At 43.9% G+C, this 22126-nt stretch overlaps 1 protein-coding gene across 4 annotated transcripts in view; it reads right to left on the reverse strand.

Annotated features, from left to right (window-relative positions):
• The window catches only part of LOC124117476 (uncharacterized protein C56G2.4-like), a 38116-nt gene that overhangs the window by 12268 nt on the left and 3722 nt on the right, over positions 1-22126 (reverse strand). For all 4 annotated transcript variants that reach the window (XR_007220226.1, XR_007220234.1, XR_007220224.1 and 1 more), the window contains exons 2-3: positions 3539-3814; positions 1552-1781 (exon numbers count right to left, since the gene is read on the reverse strand). Coding sequence is in view for 1 of the 4 variants with exons in the window: in XM_048393829.1 (XP_048249786.1) it covers positions 1552-1781; positions 3539-3814 (506 nt within the window). In the remaining 3 variants the exon portion in view is untranslated. The remainder of the gene's footprint in view (positions 1-1551; positions 1782-3538; positions 3815-22126) is intronic.

Genomic DNA, 22126 nt, shown 5'->3' on the forward strand with positions numbered 1-22126 from the left:
TTGCAGTTATGTCCCGGCGTGTGAGTGAGTGAGTGAGACTTGTTGCAGTGTTGCAGTTATGTCCCGGCGTGTGAGTGAGTGAGTGAGACTTGTTGCAGTGTTGCAGTTATGTCCCGGCGTGTGAGTGAGTGAGTGAGTGAGACTTGTTGCAGTTATGTCCCGGCATGTGAGTGAGTGAGTGAGACTTGTTGCAGTGTTGCAGTTATATCCCGGCGTGTGAGTGAGTGAGTGAGACATGTTGCAGTGTTGTAGTTATGTCCCGGCGTGTGAGTGAGTGAGTGAGACTTGTTGCAGTGTTGCAGTTATGTCCCGGCGTGTGAGTGAGTGAGTGAGTAAGACTTGTTGCAGTGTTGCAGTTATGCCCCGGCGTGTGAGTGAGTGAGTGAGTGAGACCTGTTGCAGTGTTGCAGTTATGTCCCGGCGTGTGAGTTAGTGAGTGAAACTTGTTGCAGTGTTGCAGTTATATCCCGGCGTGTGAAGGGTGAGGCTTGTTGCAGTGTTGCAGTTATATCCCGGCGTTTGAATGAGTGAGACTTGTTGCAGTGTTGCAGTTATATCCCGGCGTGTGAGTCAGTGAGTGAGTGAGATTTGTTGCAGTGTTGCAGTTATATCCCGGCTTGTGAGTGAGTGAGTGAGTGAGTGAGACTTGTTGCAGTGTTGCAGTTATATCACGGCGTGTGAGTGAGTTTGTGAGACTTGTTGCAGTGTTGCAGTTATATCCCGGCGTTTGAATGAGTGAGACTTGTTGAAGTGTTGCAGTTATATCACGGCGTGTGAGTGAGTGAGACTTGTTCCAGTGTTGCAGTTATATCCCGGTGTGTCAGTGAGTGAGACTTGTTGCAGTGTTGCAGTTATATCCCGGCTTGTGAGTGAGTGAGTGAGACTTGTTGCAGTGTTGCAGTTATATCACGGCGTGTGAGTGAGTGAGTGAGACTTGTTGCAGTGTTGCAGTTATATCCCGGTGTGTCAGTGAGTGAGACTTGTTGCAGTGTTGCAGTTATATCCCGGCTTGTGAGTGAGTGAGTGAGACTTGTTGCAGTGTTGCAGTTATATCCCGGTGTATTAGTTCGATGTGGGAGGAAAGACTGAAGTGATGCAGGACGTATTCAACTTTGGTGAAACCCAGGAGCGCGGATGTGATGTGCAGTGTTGCAGTTATGTCCCGGCGTGTCAGCGAGTGAGTGAGACTCGTTGCAGTGTTGCAGTTATATCCCGGCGTGTGAGTGAGTGAGTGAGTGAGTGAGTGAGTGAGATTTGTTGCAGTGTTGCAGTTATATCCCGGCTTGTGAGTGAGTGAGTGAGTGAGTGAGTGAGTGAGTGAGACTTGTTGCAGTGTTGCAGTTATATCACGGCGTGTGAGTGAGTTTGTGAGACTTGTTGCAGTGTTGCAGTTATATCCCGGATCAGGGTCAATGTGCGCTCAAGAATCTATCTCAGCTCCTTGGGGATAGAAGGTTAACAACCACCATCTCATCCTACCGGGTACCCATTCACTGCTTGGTTAACTTCCCCTAATGTGCGCTGTGCATAGGACCAGATGAGAGCACCCACCTCTCCCGTCGTGACGTTGGAGCCTCTGATGTTGATGTAGAAGCCCTTGATGTTGAGGTAGCCGGGGTCGTAGATGACGAGGGAGAACATATCCTTCTCCTCCGACTCCCACCAGAAGTAGGGCATGTCTTTCAGCTGGTAGGGGGTATGGACCTGGTCGGACAGAGGGTCGACGGCTATCAGCTGGGAGTGCTGCGAGCTGTACACGTTGCCGCAGGCCTCGTACTTCCCTGCACAAATAACAACGTGTTTGATGTTAAATTTGTGCATTCTGTTGTAAAACTACACTCGAGGTGAGACATTACAAAGTAAATTTGGAAGTGTTTGATTTTGTAATATGGCATCATTTCCTAAACACGTTGTGCCAAAATAATCCTGTAGCTTTTGTCCCTGCAATGTATTCGTTTGCGCCATTTATGTTGTATTAATTAAAATAACCACAGGGGAAAATGTTACCAAGGAAGTTGAGCATTTTCTTGTGTGAGAATTGCCAACGCTCGCTGATTAACATAACGCCAGTTTAATCTGTACCTAACTGCCTAACTATAGTCATCACGTGGTCTGGCTGCACGGACCCAGAAGTACGACAGATAGGCAGATGCCAACGCAATGAGTCATCTGAACTCCATTTGTTCTCGCTCAAATTCTTCCTACAACACAAAGCTATTCTCCTCCGTTTTATTTGGTACATTTCAAATAAACCCTTTCGATGATAATATACAGATTTTCGAGACCCGTGTTTCATTCCATGTCACTGTTGGAACCGTCATGGAGTCAGCTGATAGAAGTCAATAAATCGGCACAGCTACAGTACCAACATTTCTCAGAGAGCAATCATTGCTTTATTTGTATTTCCTGTTAGCATTTTAGTGGCAGCTTCTTATCTTTTGTATATGTAGCGACCCGTGAAGATCCGGGTTAGAAAAGGTTTTCAGCAACCCATGCTTGCCGCAAAAGGTGACTATGCTTGTTGTAGGAGGCGACTAACGGGATCGGGTGGTCAGGCTCGCTGACTTGGTTGTTGCATGCTATCGTATCCCAATTGCGTGGATCGATGCTCATGCTATCAATCACTGGATTGACTGGTCCAGATTCGACTATTTACAGACCGCCGTCTTTATAGCTGGAATATTGCTGAGTGCGGCGTTGAAAAACAAACGAACAAACAAACATTCTGTGTAGCTTTAGTCTCAGACAGATGTGTCGACATGCCCATGACCGTTTCTGCCACAGATAAACTAAGGCCCGTTTTATTTAAGTGAACTTTTGATTTCTATTGTGAAAAATAGACGTGGGATGAAGTCAATGTTTTCGCGGAACCATTGTTAGATCAATGAAACGTTGATCGCATCCATACATTCTGGATACACTATGGTATCATCTCCCACACAAACAATGCTGCAGAATGTTACTGAACTTCGAGACTAGGAGAGAGTCTTAGACCCAAGGTCTCGACACAATATTCACATAACTTTTATGCATAACAGTCGATCTAATATTGTGACAGATATTTTAATGTGTGAGAAATCTCCCCTTTATGCCATGTTTCTGTTGTCTGAACCACGCCCGTGCTGAATCGACGGCTCTCGTGAAGACTCCACTAACACAGTACAGTTGTGTTCTTGACACATTCAATATTTGCATCCAGGTATGTGTTACAGACAGGCTGTTGCAACGAACTTTATTAAGCTATTGTTCAATACTCGTGTAAATAGTTAATATGCAAAATACCTTGGTATAGCACATGTGTCCGCTATACCTGGCTGTGTGATGAATGTATGAGACCACTTTCACTGGTTCGGCGATGAATATATTTATATATAAGACCACCCTAGCTGGCTGAGCGATGAATGTATGAGACCACTTTCACTGGTTCGGCGATGAATATATTTATATATAAGACCACCCTAGCTGGCTGAGCGATGAATGTATGAGACCACTTTCACTGGTTCGGCGATGAATATATTCATATATAAGACCACCCTACCTGGCTGAGCGATGAATGTGATCTCCATGAACCTGTCCAGGTTCTTCTTGTCGTAGTCGCCGCGCTGGAAGATCCTGGAGACGACGCTGTCCTCGGAGTAGGGTTTGGGGTTGTAGCAGTCGGCGCTGAACTCGGACTTGTCTCCGCACTTGGACACATACTCGGACCCGAACCAGAACAGCTTGTTGTTCTCTGCACGGCGACGTATGGCGCCCAGACAGGAGGAAAGATCCCATGTTCTCCTGCTCTCGGAACACACCGTGTTGTCACTCTTGTCTGAAAAAAACCCACATCAATTACACAAAAGATACTTACATACAATTACATTTGTTTACTAGTTTTGGTCTGAGACAAGTTATATTTTCGGTCAGTGCTTCCAAAAAATGAAAATAAATTATCTGAAAGGAGATTGAATTTTCTTTCCTTTTCACAACACGATATCCAGGATGTCTAGCAAAATTGTTTTTCTTTGTCCAGAGACAAAATAGCTTTCCAGGAGTTTAACCATGGATATTGTCCGAATCTACAAGAAGCCCATTAAAGACGTTTTAACAACATTGAACAAAGTAATTGAAGAACTCCATGCACTGTGCTCGCGTTCGTTTTCAAAAACATAGATGACTCTGGGGAAAGCCGCATTGATCAGTCCACTCCAAGCTGACCTTGACTGACCAGTGTCAGCCCATGTTAACTTCCGCTGACCAAGTTAACCCCTGGGGTGCGTACTCTGGTTAGCAGCCTCCAAGTGACGTCATCGATAAAGCTAATTAGTTTAATGTATTGATTCCATTATGAATATAAGCATGTCAATAAACATAATTAACTAGGAATCGATAGTATATATGTATTCTCATATGCGTCAGGGAAATACAATAAACTGATTTATAATATAAATACTTTAAAAAAAATAATGCAACTTCTTTATTTTGCATCTCTGGTATTCTACGTATTTAATAATAATAATTTAATAATTTTATTTCAGGAACTGTCCAAAGTCATGCTTGGATAACACTCAGGTTGAATCAAGTCAAATGTCTGGAAACATCTGGCTATGAAATGCATGTTCCAGGACAAGTATACAGCGTCAATGATCAGTTGACAGTTCCAAATTGTGAACACCCGCAGTGTATCGTGAACACCCGCAGTGTATCGTGAACACCCGCAGTGTATCGTGAACAAAGCACTTTGTAGACAGGCCGTTCCTCGTCAGCTGACGTGTGCTGTTGTGCCATGACGTGTTGTGATGTGTGTTGTTGTGCCATGACGTGTTGTGATGTGTGTTGCTGTGCCATGATGTGTTGTGATGTGTGTTGCTGTGCCATGATGTGTTGTGATGTGTGTTGCTGTGCTATGACGTGTTGTGATGTGTGTTGTTGTGCCATGACGTGTTGTGATATGTGTTGCTGTGCCATGACGTGTTGTGATATGTGTTGCTGTGCCATGACGTGTTGTGATGTGTGTTGTTGTGCCATGACGTGTTGTGATATGTGTTGCTGTGCCATGACGTGTTGTGATGTGTGTTGTTGTGCCGTGATGTGCTGTGATGTGTGTTGCTGTGCCATGACGTGTTGTGATGTGTGTTGTTGTGCCATGACGTGTTGTGATGTGTGTTGCTGTGCCATGATGTGTTGTGATGTGTGTTGCTGTGCTATGACGTGTTGTGATGTGTGTTGCTGTGCCATGACGTGTTGTGATGTGTGTTGTTGTGCCATGACGTGTTGTGATATGTGTTGCTGTGCCATGATGTGTTGTGATGTGTGTTGCTGTGCTATGACGTGTTGTGATGTGTGTTGCTGTGCCATGATGTGCTGTGATATGTGTTGTTGTGCTATGACGTGTTGTGATATGTGTTGCTGTGCCATGACGTGTTGTGATGTGTGTTGTTGTGCCGTGATGTGCTGTGATGTGTGTTGCTGTGCCATGACGTGTTGTGATGTGTGTTGTTGTGCCATGATGTGTTGTGATGTGTGTTGCTGTGCTATGACGTGTTGTGATGTGTGTTGCTGTGCCATGATGTGCTGTGATATGTGTTGTTGTGCCATGATGTGTTGTGATGTGTGTTGCTGTGCCATGACGTGTTGTGATGTGTGTTGCTGTGCCATGATGTGCTGTGATAATGTGTCATGTCCCCCATCTTCAGTACACTTCCTTTTGATTTAATACGTTTTAATGTGTTCCAGTCTTGACACCAATGTTCGGTATGCCTACATATTGATGACAGTGCCGTTTGAATGTCCCCATCCTTGTAACGTTTCAATGTGTCCACGTCTACCAATCTGCCATTCCCCCTGCCGTCCACGTCTTCCACGCTGACATTACCCTGCCGTCCACGTCAACTACGTTGCCATTACCCTGTCGTCCACGTCAACCACGCTGCCATTACCCTGCCGTCCACGTCAACCACGCTGACATTGCCCCTCTGCCGTCCACGTCTACCACACTGACATTGCCCCTCTGCCGTCCACGTCAACCACGCTGACATTGCCCCTCTGCCGTCCACGTCTACCACGCTGACAATGCCCCCCTGCCGTCCACGTCTACCACGCTGACATTGCCCCCCTGCCGTCCACGTCTACCACGCTGACAATGCGCCCCTGCCGTCGATGTCGATACGGTCGGCAATGCCGAGAAGTGCACATCCTGCGGATCCTTGAAGATCCGGGTTAGAATCGGTCTTCAGCAATCCATGCTTACCGTAAAAAGCGACTATGCTTGTCGCAAGAGGCGACTGACGGGATCGGGTGGTCAGGTTGATGCGTGTCACCCTGTCCAAAGGGCGTAGATCGATGTTCATGATGTCAATCACTGGATTGCCTGGTCCATACTGGATTATGTATACAGACCGCCGTCATATAGGTGGAATATTACTGAGAACGACGTTAAACAACAAACAAACAAAAGAAACAAACACCCCGCGGACCTTCATTGATGGAGTGCAGGTCAGGTATCACACGCGCTGTGGTGAGGCTGACGCGGTAATCTGCAGGCTGCACTACAAGACACTGTCAGCACCTATCCCATTGACTGAGTGCACTGTCGACAACACCGGCATCTCCGGCACTGCTGCGACATCACGGACGGCTGGCGGAAGGAATGCAGCTCGGTGTTTGTTCCGCTGATCTACATACAGCTTCCCGTTGCTACTGACGTCAGTCAGACTTCATTCATATCCTCACAAAACAGATTAATGGCTGTTTTTTAAATATAAAATATCCTTATGAACTGTTGGAAAGTACGTGATTATTTTCGGGTGCAATAACAATATCACTGTTTATCCAAATAATGAAATAGTAATAACACCAGACACTTGATGAATAATTGATGTTCACTAAACACGTTCATTTAATACTGGAATATATTGGCATGAATACGCCATTCCGATGACCATATATTTTAACAGAATGCTTAGAGTGTCTAGAAATACGTTAATATATCATTCCTACATTGGCAGGTGCCAATCTAGACTCACATCTGGTTTCAGAAATGAGCATATTTCCCTCAAAAGAAACAGTTATCAAATTATAGTTAAAGGATATAAAAAAAAGGAACATAGAGACTGTCTTCATTTTCAGATACTGCAGTATCTAGACTTGCCACACATTATAGACTTGCATGGGCTGTATTGGATATATTTGTTTCAGGCTCTGTATGACAAAGTAGTGCCAGTCCTATGGTCCTCACTCAAAACAGCTTAAAGCTTACGCGCTGTTATTCAACTGAATACTATTTCAATGGAAATGGCATTAAACCCATGTCATTCACTCATTCACTACAGGTGTTTCATGCCAACGTTTATGAAATGAACATTGCGTTGTTTGTTTACTTGCATGATCCCATTATAACTCCTACTAGTGCCATCTTCCCGAGGCAAGGGAATTAACTGACTATAAACGTCCAGTTTCCACCTTTGTCGAACTAGGCTGGAAATATGGAGCTATATTTTGGCTGGACTAACCAGTCTATGTATCGTCCAATCAAAATCGCGTAACGAAATCGACATCCGGTTCGTAAACTGACGTGCAGATTTCGGTCGATTGCAGGATATGCAAAGCATGTGTACCGCCAACTCAGCATCAACAGATATTTGCCAAATCTTTTCATGTTTTAAATCAAGGTGCTCACGTGATTTGAGCAAGACCCGTTTTGTTACAATATAGATGCTAATTATTGATCAGATCGTCTTGACTGGGCACCGCCAATTTGTTTGAAGCAAATGCAAGTGACGTGAGAGGTGGAATCTGATTGGTCAATAGGAGGGACATAGAAGGGACATAAATCGAAGTCACTGGTGGAGCTAGGATCGAGCCACGAAATTCGAGCCTAGTTCGACAAGGGTGGAAACTGGACTTTTATAGTCAGTTAATTCCCTTACCAAGGGAAGATGGATTAGTGTAGTGCTAGTAATCGACAGCTCTAACCCAAAAGAAATGGCGATTAACACGCGGTTTTTTCTTTGAAGGTGATCGGATCGCTTCAATAGATTATCAAACAAACACCAACATCAAATCACGCCTGTCCTCTCGTTTGCATAACGTGAACAGAGCGCGAACTTTGACATATGGTAACATCTCGTGAACTCTTAACACTTCTCCTCTGATCTCGTTCAAGTCACATTTACCGGACCTCCCTCCCAGGGAGCGTTACCCAGGCGGTCGGGACGGGGATAAGGAGCGCTCGTCACGCGCAAACATTGACTTTAATTTACGGTCTTTAAGTGACGCAGATTCCTGACAGAATGACCTTGTTAGCTACTGTTGAAGTAATTATCTTGTTTTCGTATGAGATGCCAGGGCACACCACGGCCATATACTCGAGGTTTGTATCGTACCATGAATCACTCGGAAACCATTTCAAGGAGTGAATAGTTAAAAATGTAGGAGTGTTATTAGTTACGAGCAGACATGATGCAGAGTGTGTGTTGAAATACTACGTGAGTCATGTGACCACGCCGTGGACCCATCACTGTACACCCAGCGTCAAAGTAACGACATGTACAACAGCTACACCAACACACCGGGCTTCCACGAAGCCATCCCGGGCCTTTCATTCTGGCAGGGAGGCAGTCCACATACTGAGTAGTAGCAGCAGCATTGGTGGTTGTGGTAGTAGCAGCATTGGTAGTTGTGGTAGTAGCAGCATTGGTGGTTGTGATAGTAGCAGCATTGGTAGTTGTGGTAGTAGCAGCATTGGTAGTTGTGGTAGTAGCGGCATTGGTGGTTGTGGCAGTAGCAGCATTGGTAGTTGTGGTAGTAGCGGCATTGGTGGTTGTGGCAGTAGCAGCATTGGTAGTTGTGATAGTAGCAGCATTGGTAGTTGTGGTAGTAGCGGCATTGGTGGTTGTGGTAGTAGCAGCATTGGTAGTTGTGATAGTAGCGGCATTGGTGGTTGTGGTAGTAGCAGCATTGGTAGTTGTGGTAGTAGCGGCATTGGTGGTTGTGGTAGTAGCAGCATTGGTAGTTGTGGTAGTAGCGGCATTGGTGGTTGTGGCAGTAGCAGCATTGGTAGTTGTAGTAGCAGCAGCATTGGTAGTTGTGGTAGTAGCAGCATTGGTAGTTGTAGTAGCAGCAGCATTGGTAGTTTTGATACCAGCAGCAATAATAAAAGTAAATGTAACAGTAGTAGTAGTAGTAGTAGTAGAAGTAGTTGTTGTTCTTGTAGTAGCAGTAGCAGTAGCAGTAGTAGAAGTAGAAGTGTCGGTATCGGTATCAGTAGTAGTAGTAGTAGTAGCAGTAGTAGCAACAGTAGCAGCAGCAGTTGCAGCAGTAGTAGTAGTAGCAGTAGCAGTAGTAATAGTAATAGCAGTAACAGCAGTAGTATCAGTATCAGCAGTAGCAGTAGTAGTAGAAGCAGAAGTAGTAGTAGCAGTAGTAGTTGTAGCAGTAGCAGTAGTAGTAGAAGTAGTCGTAGTAGTAGTAGTAGTAGTAGTTGTAGTAGTAGTAGTAGTAGTAGTAGTAGAACTAGTCGTAGTAGTAGTAGTAGTAGTAGTAGTAGTAGTAGTAGTAGTAGTAGTAGTAGTAGTAGTAGTTGTAGCAGGAGCAGTAGTAGTATCAGTAGTATAGTAGTACAGTAATATGGATGAATGGCGGACAGCTTGATTAGCCGATCTGCTTGTTCATACAGCATTCCTCCATTGCCATGTTAATTAACTTAATATAATATAACCTTTAACAAAAACAGTTGCCTGAAACAGAAAGCAATATTAATTCTTGAGCATCTATTAAAAGAATAACGGAACCACAGTTCGACTCACTCCGGGCGGTTTTGATGCATCACGCTTGATACAGTCGACACAGCGACACCACGTGGCGAGTAGTGGTTCTGGTGACAATGGAAATGTTACAACATCCACCCTACCACGCCCAACCCCCACCCCCACAAATGTTTCAAATATTCTATTATATACTCTATGTTTACGTCATGCTCGGTCGTCAAAAATAGATAAGCTTTGTAAAATGACTGCCAGAGATAGGATGGTTTCGGACGCCCAATTCACCCGAGTCATGGCACGTGGGCCAGGCAGTTCTTCCAAGCACGTGAGTAGGGGGTCATTCTTGACCTTGACACTTCAGTGAAAGGTCGTCAAATCGCTCTAAGCAATTACTATTGTGGATTTTCATTATCCACAGTAACGCGAAAGCTCTGTTGCTTTAATGAAGTATGTGTGATCAGATCGGGAATGCGCCGTCTACAACGTGATGGACGCCTTGAGGATGTTGGCTTCAAACTTGGTAGAAACTATATTCATTGCGTCTCAGTCTGTGATTGGCAGACTTTGAAACAGGTTTCTGTAGACACAACATGTTTATGATTGGCCCCGCACTGGGCGCTCTAAGTCAACATCACACATTCCAGGATCAACTAAGCAGAAACTAGCCGACTCTCCTTACCAAGAGTTCCATGCGACCAGCATAGTACCTCTGCCACAGGCCAGCGCCATGTGACGATTCGTCACATCTTACACAGTCCATTCAAGATATTGCATATGTTTTTCATCTGTTTCATTTTTGACAAGTCTACATATCTAGATAAACATATGTCATAGAATTAACTTTCATTGAGAAAATATCCTAAATCGTGACAACCTTTTTCCATTTGCGTAGTTATCCTATGTTTACATTGGTTGTACGGCTCCACGTGCTGTCATCGAAGCCCTGCGGAGAGCTAGCGATGCGGTCACTTTGATGTGTAAATATGTCTTGTCATGCAACTCACTGTCGCAGTTGCAGCAGCTTATTCATATAATTATGCAAAACAATATGTAAAGCGTCCCTAAATACTTGCATAAGTCCGTTCTATTCTGATTTCTGAAAAAGCGCGTTTGTTTACAAACAAGAGAAAAGTTCGGTCACGTGATATGCAAATTAGCCTGTGGCAGTGGTGTTATGCTAAGTCACCACTGCGCCGGAGTGTGAAACTAGGCTTTAAGAAATCGAGCCCAAACAGCCAATGAAATAACTGCTCACCAGCGCCAGGCCACAGTACTTCGAGTTAATGACCAGACAATAGGGAATTGTCCACATAAACTGATCTGCATGCTCGGCGACCTCGTGTTGTGCCATCTTCCACAAATCAGGCGCTGCAAGAGGGGTCGACATGAGTCACGGCGAGACTGACTCGGACCAAACGACTGTTTGACCAATCGTGGGGGCAGGACCCCTGTCATCTTCCTTGGTTGTCTGCTTCCTCACTCTACACGTGCACCATCATCATGGTCATGATGATGTTACACCTACTCCTTCCCTTTCTTGTCCAATCATTACCATTACCCAATACCTCTTTGTATTTCGGGGGGGGGGGGGGGTTGTTATCCTAGTGGTTACGCCGAGGGCACGTGTTCGTTTCCCACGTGGGTTCAAGGTGTCCCCCGCCGAGTGGGCGGAACCACCACGCACAAAGTGTTCCACTAACAGGGTGGTATGCAGTAGTTGCCCTCAGATAACCTCCATCAGGTATAAAACAGGAAAGGTCTCACTGGACTATTCTGTCCCATGTTGTTTACTGTTCTTGGTGAAATGGTCACCTTGCGCCCAGGTCAAGCCATTTCCTACCTGTCCAGTCTTGATCAGCGGGAAATACCACGACGGCCATGACCTTGTACAACAGCACGAAACACAAATATAAGCATGTGGGTTTAGATGTTTACTTGTACAAAGTTGTTTATGGTTAAAGAAGGAGTCAGGATTGTTTAGGGAGATGAGACTAGGCTAGGCAGTATACAACCATGCTGACATAAGCGTTTGTTTCTTCTATGAACTTCGGGTGTGAAACTGGTCCCAGCTAGTGATATTCCCGCACCCCCACCCTCACCCCCACCCTTACCCCCACCCTTACCCTTACCCCCACCCCCACCCCCACCCTCACCCTTACCCCCACCCTCACCCCCACAGTGACAGTCACTGAATCATTTAGATCAAGTGAGATAGTCTCATCTTTGTTTTATTCCAGATAAAAAACAAACAGTGCTAAATCATCATTGCAGCGTACACTTTAACACAATGATACGGGTGCCTGCTTTCAGGGGTCCGCGTCTGTGCGTGTGTACGTTAGATGGGATGGGACAGAAACTATAAACTATATAAAAACACCCTGTCATCTAAAAATACTTAATGTGCAATTTGGCAGGAAAACAGTAGCCACGGATGCAACAAACTGAAAAATAATTAACGAAAGAATGTTAAAACTTGACACCGCATGCAGCAAGGATAAGCGACCCCCGTGCCGTATAAATATTGTAATACCCGCCGACAATTCAAAGTCAAAGTCAGCTTCTATGTACGTAGAGGAAAGGTGTGTTAGTTTATTTCTGAATCGTTTTTAAACACGTTGATTTTTTACCCATGATATTGCCTCCTTCTGACACGTGTAGTTTGTGTTAGCAATCTAACCCTTGCTAATAGCGCCTTTCGGTGTATGTTCTAACAGATTAAACAGCGGGTGTCAATACACCGGCACATGCTGGAGGGGCTCTGTCTTTATAACATTGCAGTCAAATACTTGCCTTTTTGGGGGTCAATTATTCGGAACTCGTGTTTTTGCCTCAAACATTGGAAATTGATAAGGAGATATCTTTTTACCTTACAATGTTGGGGTCAAGTTCAAATGAACTGAAGCGTATTAAAGAAATGTTCTCTAGGAAGCGAGTTTTGAAATTTCTAAATGATCCGAAACAATATGTTTTCCCACGAACTGAATCAAGCTGTCGTAACTTGTTTTTTCTTCTCCTTCTATAAAAGTTTACTGTTGCTGTGATTTAGACATCGTATTTATATATACTTTTTAAAACCATTCCTTGTCATTGTGATAATGTTAAATCCTCTACCTATTTTACCTGTGATTATATTAGTAATTGTCTTTTTTTCTTATGTACATATTTGAATGTCATATATTTAGATTTTTTCATATTTTAGCGCTCATCAACTGTGCAATTTGAATTTTATCTGGGATAATTAAGTGTTATTTTATCTTATATTATCTTATCTTGCTTTCACAGCCAGGACCAGGGACATGCAGCAGCTAATGGCCAACACCTGTGGACGACCAGCCTCTCTACGTCAAGTGTAGCAACGATCTATATAATAACACTGTAAAATAACGACTTGTGTATTGCACTGTATTCCCTAAGGTTTAACATAGATATTCGCGAGGCCGAAATGACCCAACGCACGCTTACTCCACTCTCTTGTCGGACCATAATTCAAATAGTGACCGACTGTTCGGTTTTCTTTCAAGATTTTTTATATTCCTATTAATAAATGAAATGACCTCAGGTCCGTCCATACGCGTATCCTTGTCTCACGAACGTAACCCCCAACAGTTTGTGCGGCCCCCTCCATACATAATTATTTTTATCATATTATACATTTTATGAATTTAAAAAACCCAACATTTAATTTACATAAGGTGCCACGGTTTTACTACAGATCGTACATTGATATACAGCAGGTAACCAGGTACTAGTATCTGCTCATCGGGTTATATTTGTTCCCCGACTAGTTGATCCGCTGGCACTCCAGTTATCATTCTCAACGCCCTTGGGAGTATACAACCCAAGCTGCCTATGGGCGCTAGAAGGTTTTTACATCCACCTCACATATCGGGTACCCATTTCTATCTGCGTGATCAGAGCCACATTTGAACTAAGTCAATTGCCCAGGGTGACATCCCAAGTTTTAACACTTGTGTTTCGGGTGTATGTACGTATTCGTGTTTCCGCCATCAGACGAGTGGGTTCTTCTGAGTGCTTTATTAGGACGCGGCTACACCCATCATATCTCCCTCACATATCCACCTCAGCCTTTTCGGAGCCTGACAGGAATAGGCGGGTTTCGAAGCTTTTTTTCTGGACTAGATATAATTAACTATCAATAATTTACCATATTTTCAGTATCCCCGCTTTTCGTTGTTGATGTGACTTTCAGATACGTCTTTGCGTAGTTACACGTGACCGCGGTGACGATCTACTCCCCCCAAACTAGGTTCCAATCAATTAACCCTTCAGCTTCATGTGATACCGTGACATCTAGAATCGCTCACAATCACGATTAGCATCCACACAAAAAACTTTCTACTTCAGCCTAACACACCACCATAATTTCTTTTCTCTATAGAAACATTGTAATAATATTTAAAAAAATGTTTTGAAATATTTTGCGACCTTTTCAAAATTAAACAGCCCAGGTGTGTTGTGCATGTAAAAAGCCTTACAGTATATTTACCCCCGGCGGTTTCCAGGCGGTGGCACGAACTCCTCACTGCAGGCGTGCAGATTTTTAACGTGACCACATTTGAGAAATTCAATGATAAAATAAAGAATGACTGTGTTTAAGTAGCGCTTGATATGTAAGCGATATGTTTGTCTTTCAGTACGTATTTATTTTGCTTTTTACTTTTTCTTGTTGCAAGATTTTTAATTCTGTTTATGCTCCACGTTGTTGTGCGTGTAATTAAAATATTTGGATACCGGTTCTGTAAATTGTCATTTAACTCGTGACTTCTCCACTTCAATATAATATTCAGAGAATCGTAATGATTCAATATAGAAATTCAAACAATCGGAGAAGATACATAGAAGTTATTGACATAAACATATAGCAGCCGCAGCAAAACTATGACAGACACGCTGTTCCCTTGAGTTAGGATCCCATATTAACAATTAGGTTTTTTATAACAAATATGTATCGACATCCTGCAACGCACTCTTGAAGTAATGAGGTACATAAGACATGTGAAAGAGTTAAAATGTAAATTACAAAATTTAAAAATGTACTTATTACTCACAAATTACAAATTTAGTAGAATCCTGTGCTATATGAAAACAACAGCAGCAGTTGTGCTGCAGGATGGACGTACTGACTGACTGAGTGACATTGTGCTGCAGGATGGACGTACTGACTGACTGAGTGACATTGTGCTGCAGGATGGACGTACTGACTGACTGAGTGACATTGTGCTGCAGGATGGACGTACTGACTGACTGAGTGACATTGTGCTGCAGGATGGACGTACTGACTGACTGAGTGACATTGTGCTGCAGGATGGACGTACTGACTGACTGAGTGACATTGTGCTGCAGGATGGACGTACTGACTGACTGAGTGACATTGTGCTGCAGGATGGACGTACTGACTGAGTGACATGACAGCTGTACTTCAGGGTTCTGGGTCAATGGTGGGAAGTGGACAGGCCGAGTTACGGAAAGCTATTTTTTAATCGACAAAAGCGTCAGTGTTTCCTCCTCCCAGCGGGCGGTTAAGCCTGATGTGCCGATCTTTGATCTTCTTATGTATGTGAAAAACTGACAATCTTATTATTTGTCCATAACTACCTTACATAAGACGTCTGTGTAAATAAAAGCAAAACCCTTTCCGTCATCAAAGAAATATTTGCTAAAGCAGAGTCCATTGTACGATTCCGACAATATCACAAGCATGTGTTTATGAATAGCTGTTTAATAGGGATGATACCAGGTGTTCACAAAGGTGAGCGTATCCTGCCCCACCAATGCCACCCGTCACAAACACACGCAAAGGCAAATTATTTTTCTAAAATGAAGCAACACGGTAACAATGGTACAAGTCAAAATAGGAAATACAGCATTGTGGTAACAGCTGAGTCAAAGAGGGGAGTAGGATAAGAGCCCTTATCGGCCCACTGGGAATATCAAATTTTATAGCTGCGGAAAAATTGAATGATTGGTTTGAAAAAGATCCGACATGTTGAGATTACTGACAACTAGTCTTCCTTCTTACTCAGCAGCTTGCGGCCCAGCATGTGTATTTGTACCTTATGTTTGTGATGACGAAAATCAGATTGTGTTAAATACTTTCTTATGTTTAAATATTAGAAAATGATTAATAAAAAACAATTAAACTCATCCTTTTTGACACGTGGTACCTTACCTGTTGTCATAATTCCCAAAGATGCAATTGTTGAAATGAACAAAGTTTAGTACTTATTGATATGAACATGTCTGATACCTTTCCGAACATTTACACATCTTTTGTCCAATTCTTAAATCATGCAGATTACATGTTGATGTCATCCTTCTTGTGATACAGTCGTGTGGATGCTTTTTATGCATAGATTGTTGATTCTTTATGCATAGATGTAAATATGAAACAGATGAGGCGCTTTCTCTGGTTTCTTATATTTCTAGTTCAGGTGGGTAAATCAGTGCAAGGGATTGGACTATTTGATCATCTCTGAATGATATGAGATCAGCGACATACCTAAATCTCAATCTAAACATCTTGGTCATATTTCTGTCAATCCCGGCAGAGGTTCCCATTCCTATGTTAAAAGGAGCACGGTTTGTGTCCTACGTCGTGTCTTAATGCCCTACCCTAACTTCCACAAAGATGAAGAACTCTTATGTTTCGCGTATTTCAATGACATTTGCTTGTATGTTTGACATATCGTCCTGAACCGTTGAAGACCGAGATGTTACTATATCTAGGATCACCACGTCTAGTGACAACAGCCCCGTGGATCAAGGAATAAGGTTGTCGTTTATGTGATGGACAGTCGTTTATGTGTTGGACATTGGTTTATGTGTTGAACAGTGGTTTATAAAACTAAAACACGTAAACATTCCTTCTCTCAGTGGGAGCACGGGTGGCCCAGTCGTCTAAGGTGCCGCGATTCGCTGTGTCATTCCGTTCACTACCCGTCTGCCACCCGTCTACCATCTGTGTACTCCCGTCTACCACCTGTGTCATTCCGTGCATTACCCGTCTGCCACCCGTCTACTATCTGTGTCATTCCGTTCTACCACCTGTGTCATTCCGTGCATGACCCGTCTGCCACCCGTCTACCATCTGTGTACTCCCGTCTACCACCTGTGTCATTCCGTGCATTACCCGTCTGCCACCCGTCTACCATCTGTGTACTCTCGTCTACCACCTGTGTCATTCCGTGCATTACCCGTCTGCCACCCGTCTACCATCTGTGTACTCCCGTCTACCACCTGTGTCATTCCGTGCATTACCCGTCTGCCACCCGTCTACTATCTGTGTCATTCCGTTCTACCACCTGTGTCATTCCGTGCATTACCCGTCTGCCACCCGTCTACCATCTGTGTACTCCCGTCTACCACCTGTGTCATTCCGTGCATTACCCGTCTGCCACCCGTCTACCATCTGTGTACTCCCGTCTACCACCTGTGTCATTCCGTGCATTACCCGTCTGCCACCCGTCTACCATCTGTGTACTCCCGTCTACCACCTGTGTCATTCCGTGCATTACCCGTCTACCCGTTTTGGTGTGAGATGGGACAAAAGGCATGTGACAGATATTGCCACGTGAGCATATTTCCACTTGACGACGTTCATAAGTAAAGACATTCTTCCTATTGTGCTAACGCATGTTCTAGAAGAACGACTGTCTCGTGTTGAGCTTAACTGACTACATAGTGTGAAACTGGCAAATGTGCTGAGTCAAGGTGCTCGTCTGTCCCCTTCTTCTTTTCAGTGTCTATACGTCAGACTGTGTCTTTAGCTCGGTCTCTCGCCCCGCCCCAACTGTTCGCTGTACAAACACACACAGAGCCAAAACAACTGACGTTCAAAGGATTATCATGTTTCTTATCAAAATGTGTATTTTCCGTTCCTACTTAAAAAACAAAAATACTACGAAAAATTCCTTTCAGCAAAGTATATTCTAAACACATGATATTTCGTATTTTCCAAAACATTAGATTAATAAAAATACTGATATAGGAATGTTCGAGTTGGAGTTGAGGTTTACGGTTAGCCTGGAAATAGAGTTCAATATATCAATCCACTGTCAGTAAGATCACACATGTTCAGATATCCACAGACTAATCTTTAGACAATCATATATTTATGGTCAGGACAACAATGGGCGCCCCCCCCCCCTTTTTATTTCGAAAAAAATCCTTATTTCTGTATAAATTACCACCAAAGACAATAAATAGATCTTAATTGTAAAAAGCTGTATCCGCCCATGACAACCATATATTTATGGTAAGACAATGATTTGCTGAGACTTTAGCCTACACTACCAGGCCTGCTGGGGGAGCTGGGAAAAAGGTGGATGGGGCACACTACTTTCTAAATTCAAAGTTGAATGCGCGTTTCATAAATAGTTTAATTTCCTGAAATATGGCCGTTGCAGGACGTAATTATGCCAACAATTAAATAGGAACTTACTTTTGGTCAAACTTAGCGCTAATTCTTTGTTCAATGGGTTTTTGTTTCAGAAATAGTACCGTTTGTAATAATATGTAAACTCGTTTATTGCAAGACGTGCTTTTCAACTTGATGTATTAACTCAAGAGTCGCACGAGAGTATATCATGTAGAGGAATCATAGATTGGAATATACTCCCCAAGCTATACTTAACCGCAAAACGTCACCCCAAGTAACTTTGCATGAAAAGTTGTCATTTAAATATCTGGGTAATTTTTATCAATAATTTCTAAAATTTAACATTACCTTGTCCGGAAAAAGGAAATTTGATGAAAAACAACAGCAAAGCAGATCACAATAAAATCGATCGCCCAAACGCATCACGGCAACGACCATGGTAACCCGATGCACGTGAAATTGAATGCAAATTGAAATGTACATGCATTCCCCCCATTTCTTGCCCTATAAAAACCCACCGAGATCGGATAACATTCATTCGTTATTCAATTGCTACCACATGCCAAGATTGACAAGAAATCAGCGACATCAAGCCCTTGGACGATTGCAAGCTGGACAAACCGCCCGGCAAGTAGTCAATGTATTTCAAGTCCACGTGAGGACCATATACAGGCTCCAGCAACGTACCAGACCACCAACACTACAGATGACCGACTGACGTCAGGATCGTCAGATTGTGCGACAGCATCTTCAATATCGCTTTGTTACTGCTGCGGAAACTGCTCGACAGGCCATCCGCGACACATTAGTGCGGACACCGTGCGTCGATGATTGGCGAGCAGACACCTCCAGTGTCACAGGCCACACCGAGGACCCATTCTGGCACAACGTCATCGCCGGGACCATCTTCAGTGGTCAACACAGCACCAGCATTGGCTACCAACAGTGGAGAAGAGTCCTCTTCTCAGACGAGAGCCGTTACTGTATCTCAACAGCAAATGGCAAGGAGAGAGAGTCTGGCGACGCCTTTGGGAACGTTATTCGGATGCTTTTGTTATTGAGTGGTGTGGGATGGAATTAGTCTTGCACAGAGGGTCGGCCCTGTGGTTTTCCAGAACATCGGTCCAGGGAGAGGCAATGGTGTTACAGCAGCTCGGTACATTGATCAAGTCTTGATACCTCATTTTGGCACGCCGCCGCAACCACGAGCTTCAGCATTATAACGCCCGAGCCCACACTACGAGAGCAACACGAGACTTCCTCCGGCAGAATGGCATTAGAACCATGCAGTGGCCTGCCCTCAGTCCCGATTTAAATCCCATTGAGCACCCGTTGGACGACATTCAAAGACGGCTGAATGACGTCCGACCAAGGCCGACAACTGCAGCTGAACTGCGTCAGGCGTTCCTCAGAGTGTGGGCTCAAATGCCTATGGCCTTCATCAACCGCCTCATCCATTCCATGCATCGAAGTTGCACGGCAGTCATCAATGCGCATGGCGGACACACGAGATACTGACTTCACTTAAAGAACATTTGACACTTTAATTTCAACCTTGATGATCAGTTTTGCCAAGTTTCATCCTTTTAATATGTCTCAAAGTATGTTTACAGTGTTTGGACAAATAAGGTTTCTCATATATCTATCCATTGTTTTGCGGTTCAGTATACTGTGATTATGAACAACGTAGTTGAGTCATTTCTTTAAGTGTCCTTCCACAGTGTCTCTGAATCTAGATAGGAAACAGATTGTCCACGGAGAGACCGGTAGTAGAGTTGCTTCTGTTGACGGGCTGAGAAACACGACTTCCATCGTGACATGATGATGATGATGATGATGATGATGATGATGATGATGATGATGGTGGTGGTGGTGGTGGTGGTGGTGATGATGAAAGGAACACGTCACATATTGTGGAAGACAGGTAATGGCATGTTAGTACCGGGGTTGCCAGTTGGCTGTCAGTCTTGTAGAGAACATATAGGATGCCAAATCCTCGATTTGCATGTGTTCAATTATCACTCACTCCAAGAGGACGCGGACATTGATGATGCGTTGTTTAATACCATGATTCATTTGAAAAGGGGAAGGGGGAATCCTAGCGGCTACAGTACTCGTTCTTCAGGCCCATGGCCCGGACTCGGTTCCCTCCACAGGATCAAGGAGCGGGGGTCCAGTCTTCCTGATCACGCCGTAATGTATATATTAATACTAATAATGTGTGGACGTATATTGCGCCAAACTCCTTACACAAGATGCATGCTCAAAGCTCTAACATTATGACCCCGGTCAATGGACCAGTATACAGTTGATTGTACTCATTCTCAACTCCCTGGGAAGTATACAAGCCAAGCTACATGTGAGGCGCTACCGGGTACCCTTTCACTGCTGAGTGAACAGAGGCACATGTCGAACAAAGGCACTTGCCTGAGGAGATACCACATGCAGTGTGGGGCAGGACCGAAGCCCTAGGCATTTTCAGGTGTCAAGCGGCAGAAAGCTGTCAGCAATCCAACTATCCAATGCAGTACGGTACAAAGCTAGGTTCGTGGGAAGGCAGTACGATACAAAGCTAGGTTGATGACAAGGAAGTACGGTACAACGCTAGGTTGATGGCAAGGCAGTACGGTACAAAGCTAGGTTCGTGGGAAGGCAGTACGATACAAAGCTAGGTTAATGGAAAAACAGTACGATACAAAGCTAGGTTGATGACAAGGCAGTACGGTACAAAGCTAGGTTCATGGAAAGGCAGTACGGTACAAAGCTAGGTTGATGACAAGGCAGTACGGTACAAAGCTAGGTTGATGGCAAGGCAGTATGGTATAAAGCTAGGTTGATGACAAGGCAGTACGGTACAAAGCTAGGTTCATATAAAGGCAGTACGGTACAAAGCTAGGCTGATGGCAAGGCAGTACGGTACAAAGCTAGGTTCATGGAAAGGAAGTACGGTACAAAGCTAGGTTCATGGAAAGGCAGTACGATACAAAGCTAGGCTGATGGCAAGGCAGTGCGGTACAAAGCTAGGTTTCATGGAAAGGCAGTACGGTACAAAGCTAGGCTGATGGCAAGGCAGTATGGTATAAAGCTGGGTTGATGACAAGGCAGTACGGTACAAAGCTAGGTTCATGGCAAGTGTGGTTTTGAATGAACCTCTATTGTATCATAAGGCAAACCTCATACAGAAGACCCAACGTATGACGTAACTATATAACTGAAACTTTCAAATATTTGGAATATATATTCATTTTGGTGGTTGTTTTATCTGTTTTTGGAGTCTTTGAATGAAGCGATCTGAAAACAATTGGCTGACAAATTTACTAGTGCTTTATAAATGTAACCGCCATACATGCATATACAGTATCTGACACACGTAATACCCAGTTGTAAAACTCTAAAAAACCATAAGTTGAACACGCTTATGTTAAAATTCTATATAATATACATTGAAGTGACCCTTCTTATATTGCCGTCTTTATTTAATCCCAACTGAAGGAATTGCTTAACGCCTGACAATGCGATCTTATGCCGTAACAAGCTTACCTGGGCATCAAAGCAAGCCGACATGTCGCTGACCTAGCACGTCTCTTTGTTTTCAACAGGTAAGTTTTACATATCGGAAGTGTTCCGAGTGGACAGCGGAAGCCAGCAGGTGAGGGCAGGCCGACTGTAGTACAAGTCAGACAAGCACCGCTCATCTTGTGAGTCATTCAACATCGTCAGCCACCAGCACCCAGGGAACACGTGGGATGAATAGCAGCGGGATCAAACACAATACTCCCCACACTACTTCACAACATGTAGCTGACATAACTAACCTTTTTCTAAACAATTCTTTATAAAATTCTTTAAAAAAATCTTAATAAATAGGAAAATAATATTTTAGTTTTAATGATCGCTTCTCTGAAGGAGGCCTTTGTGACCTCTAGATTCAGTTAACCATTGTCATTAGAAGACTTCCAATGAAGCAGTCGTCATACAAGGT

Source organism: Haliotis rufescens, unplaced genomic scaffold, assembly GCF_023055435.1.
Source record: "Haliotis rufescens isolate VD_foot unplaced genomic scaffold, xgHalRufe1.0.p SCAF_1, whole genome shotgun sequence".
Taxonomy (NCBI): domain Eukaryota; kingdom Metazoa; phylum Mollusca; class Gastropoda; order Lepetellida; family Haliotidae; genus Haliotis; species Haliotis rufescens.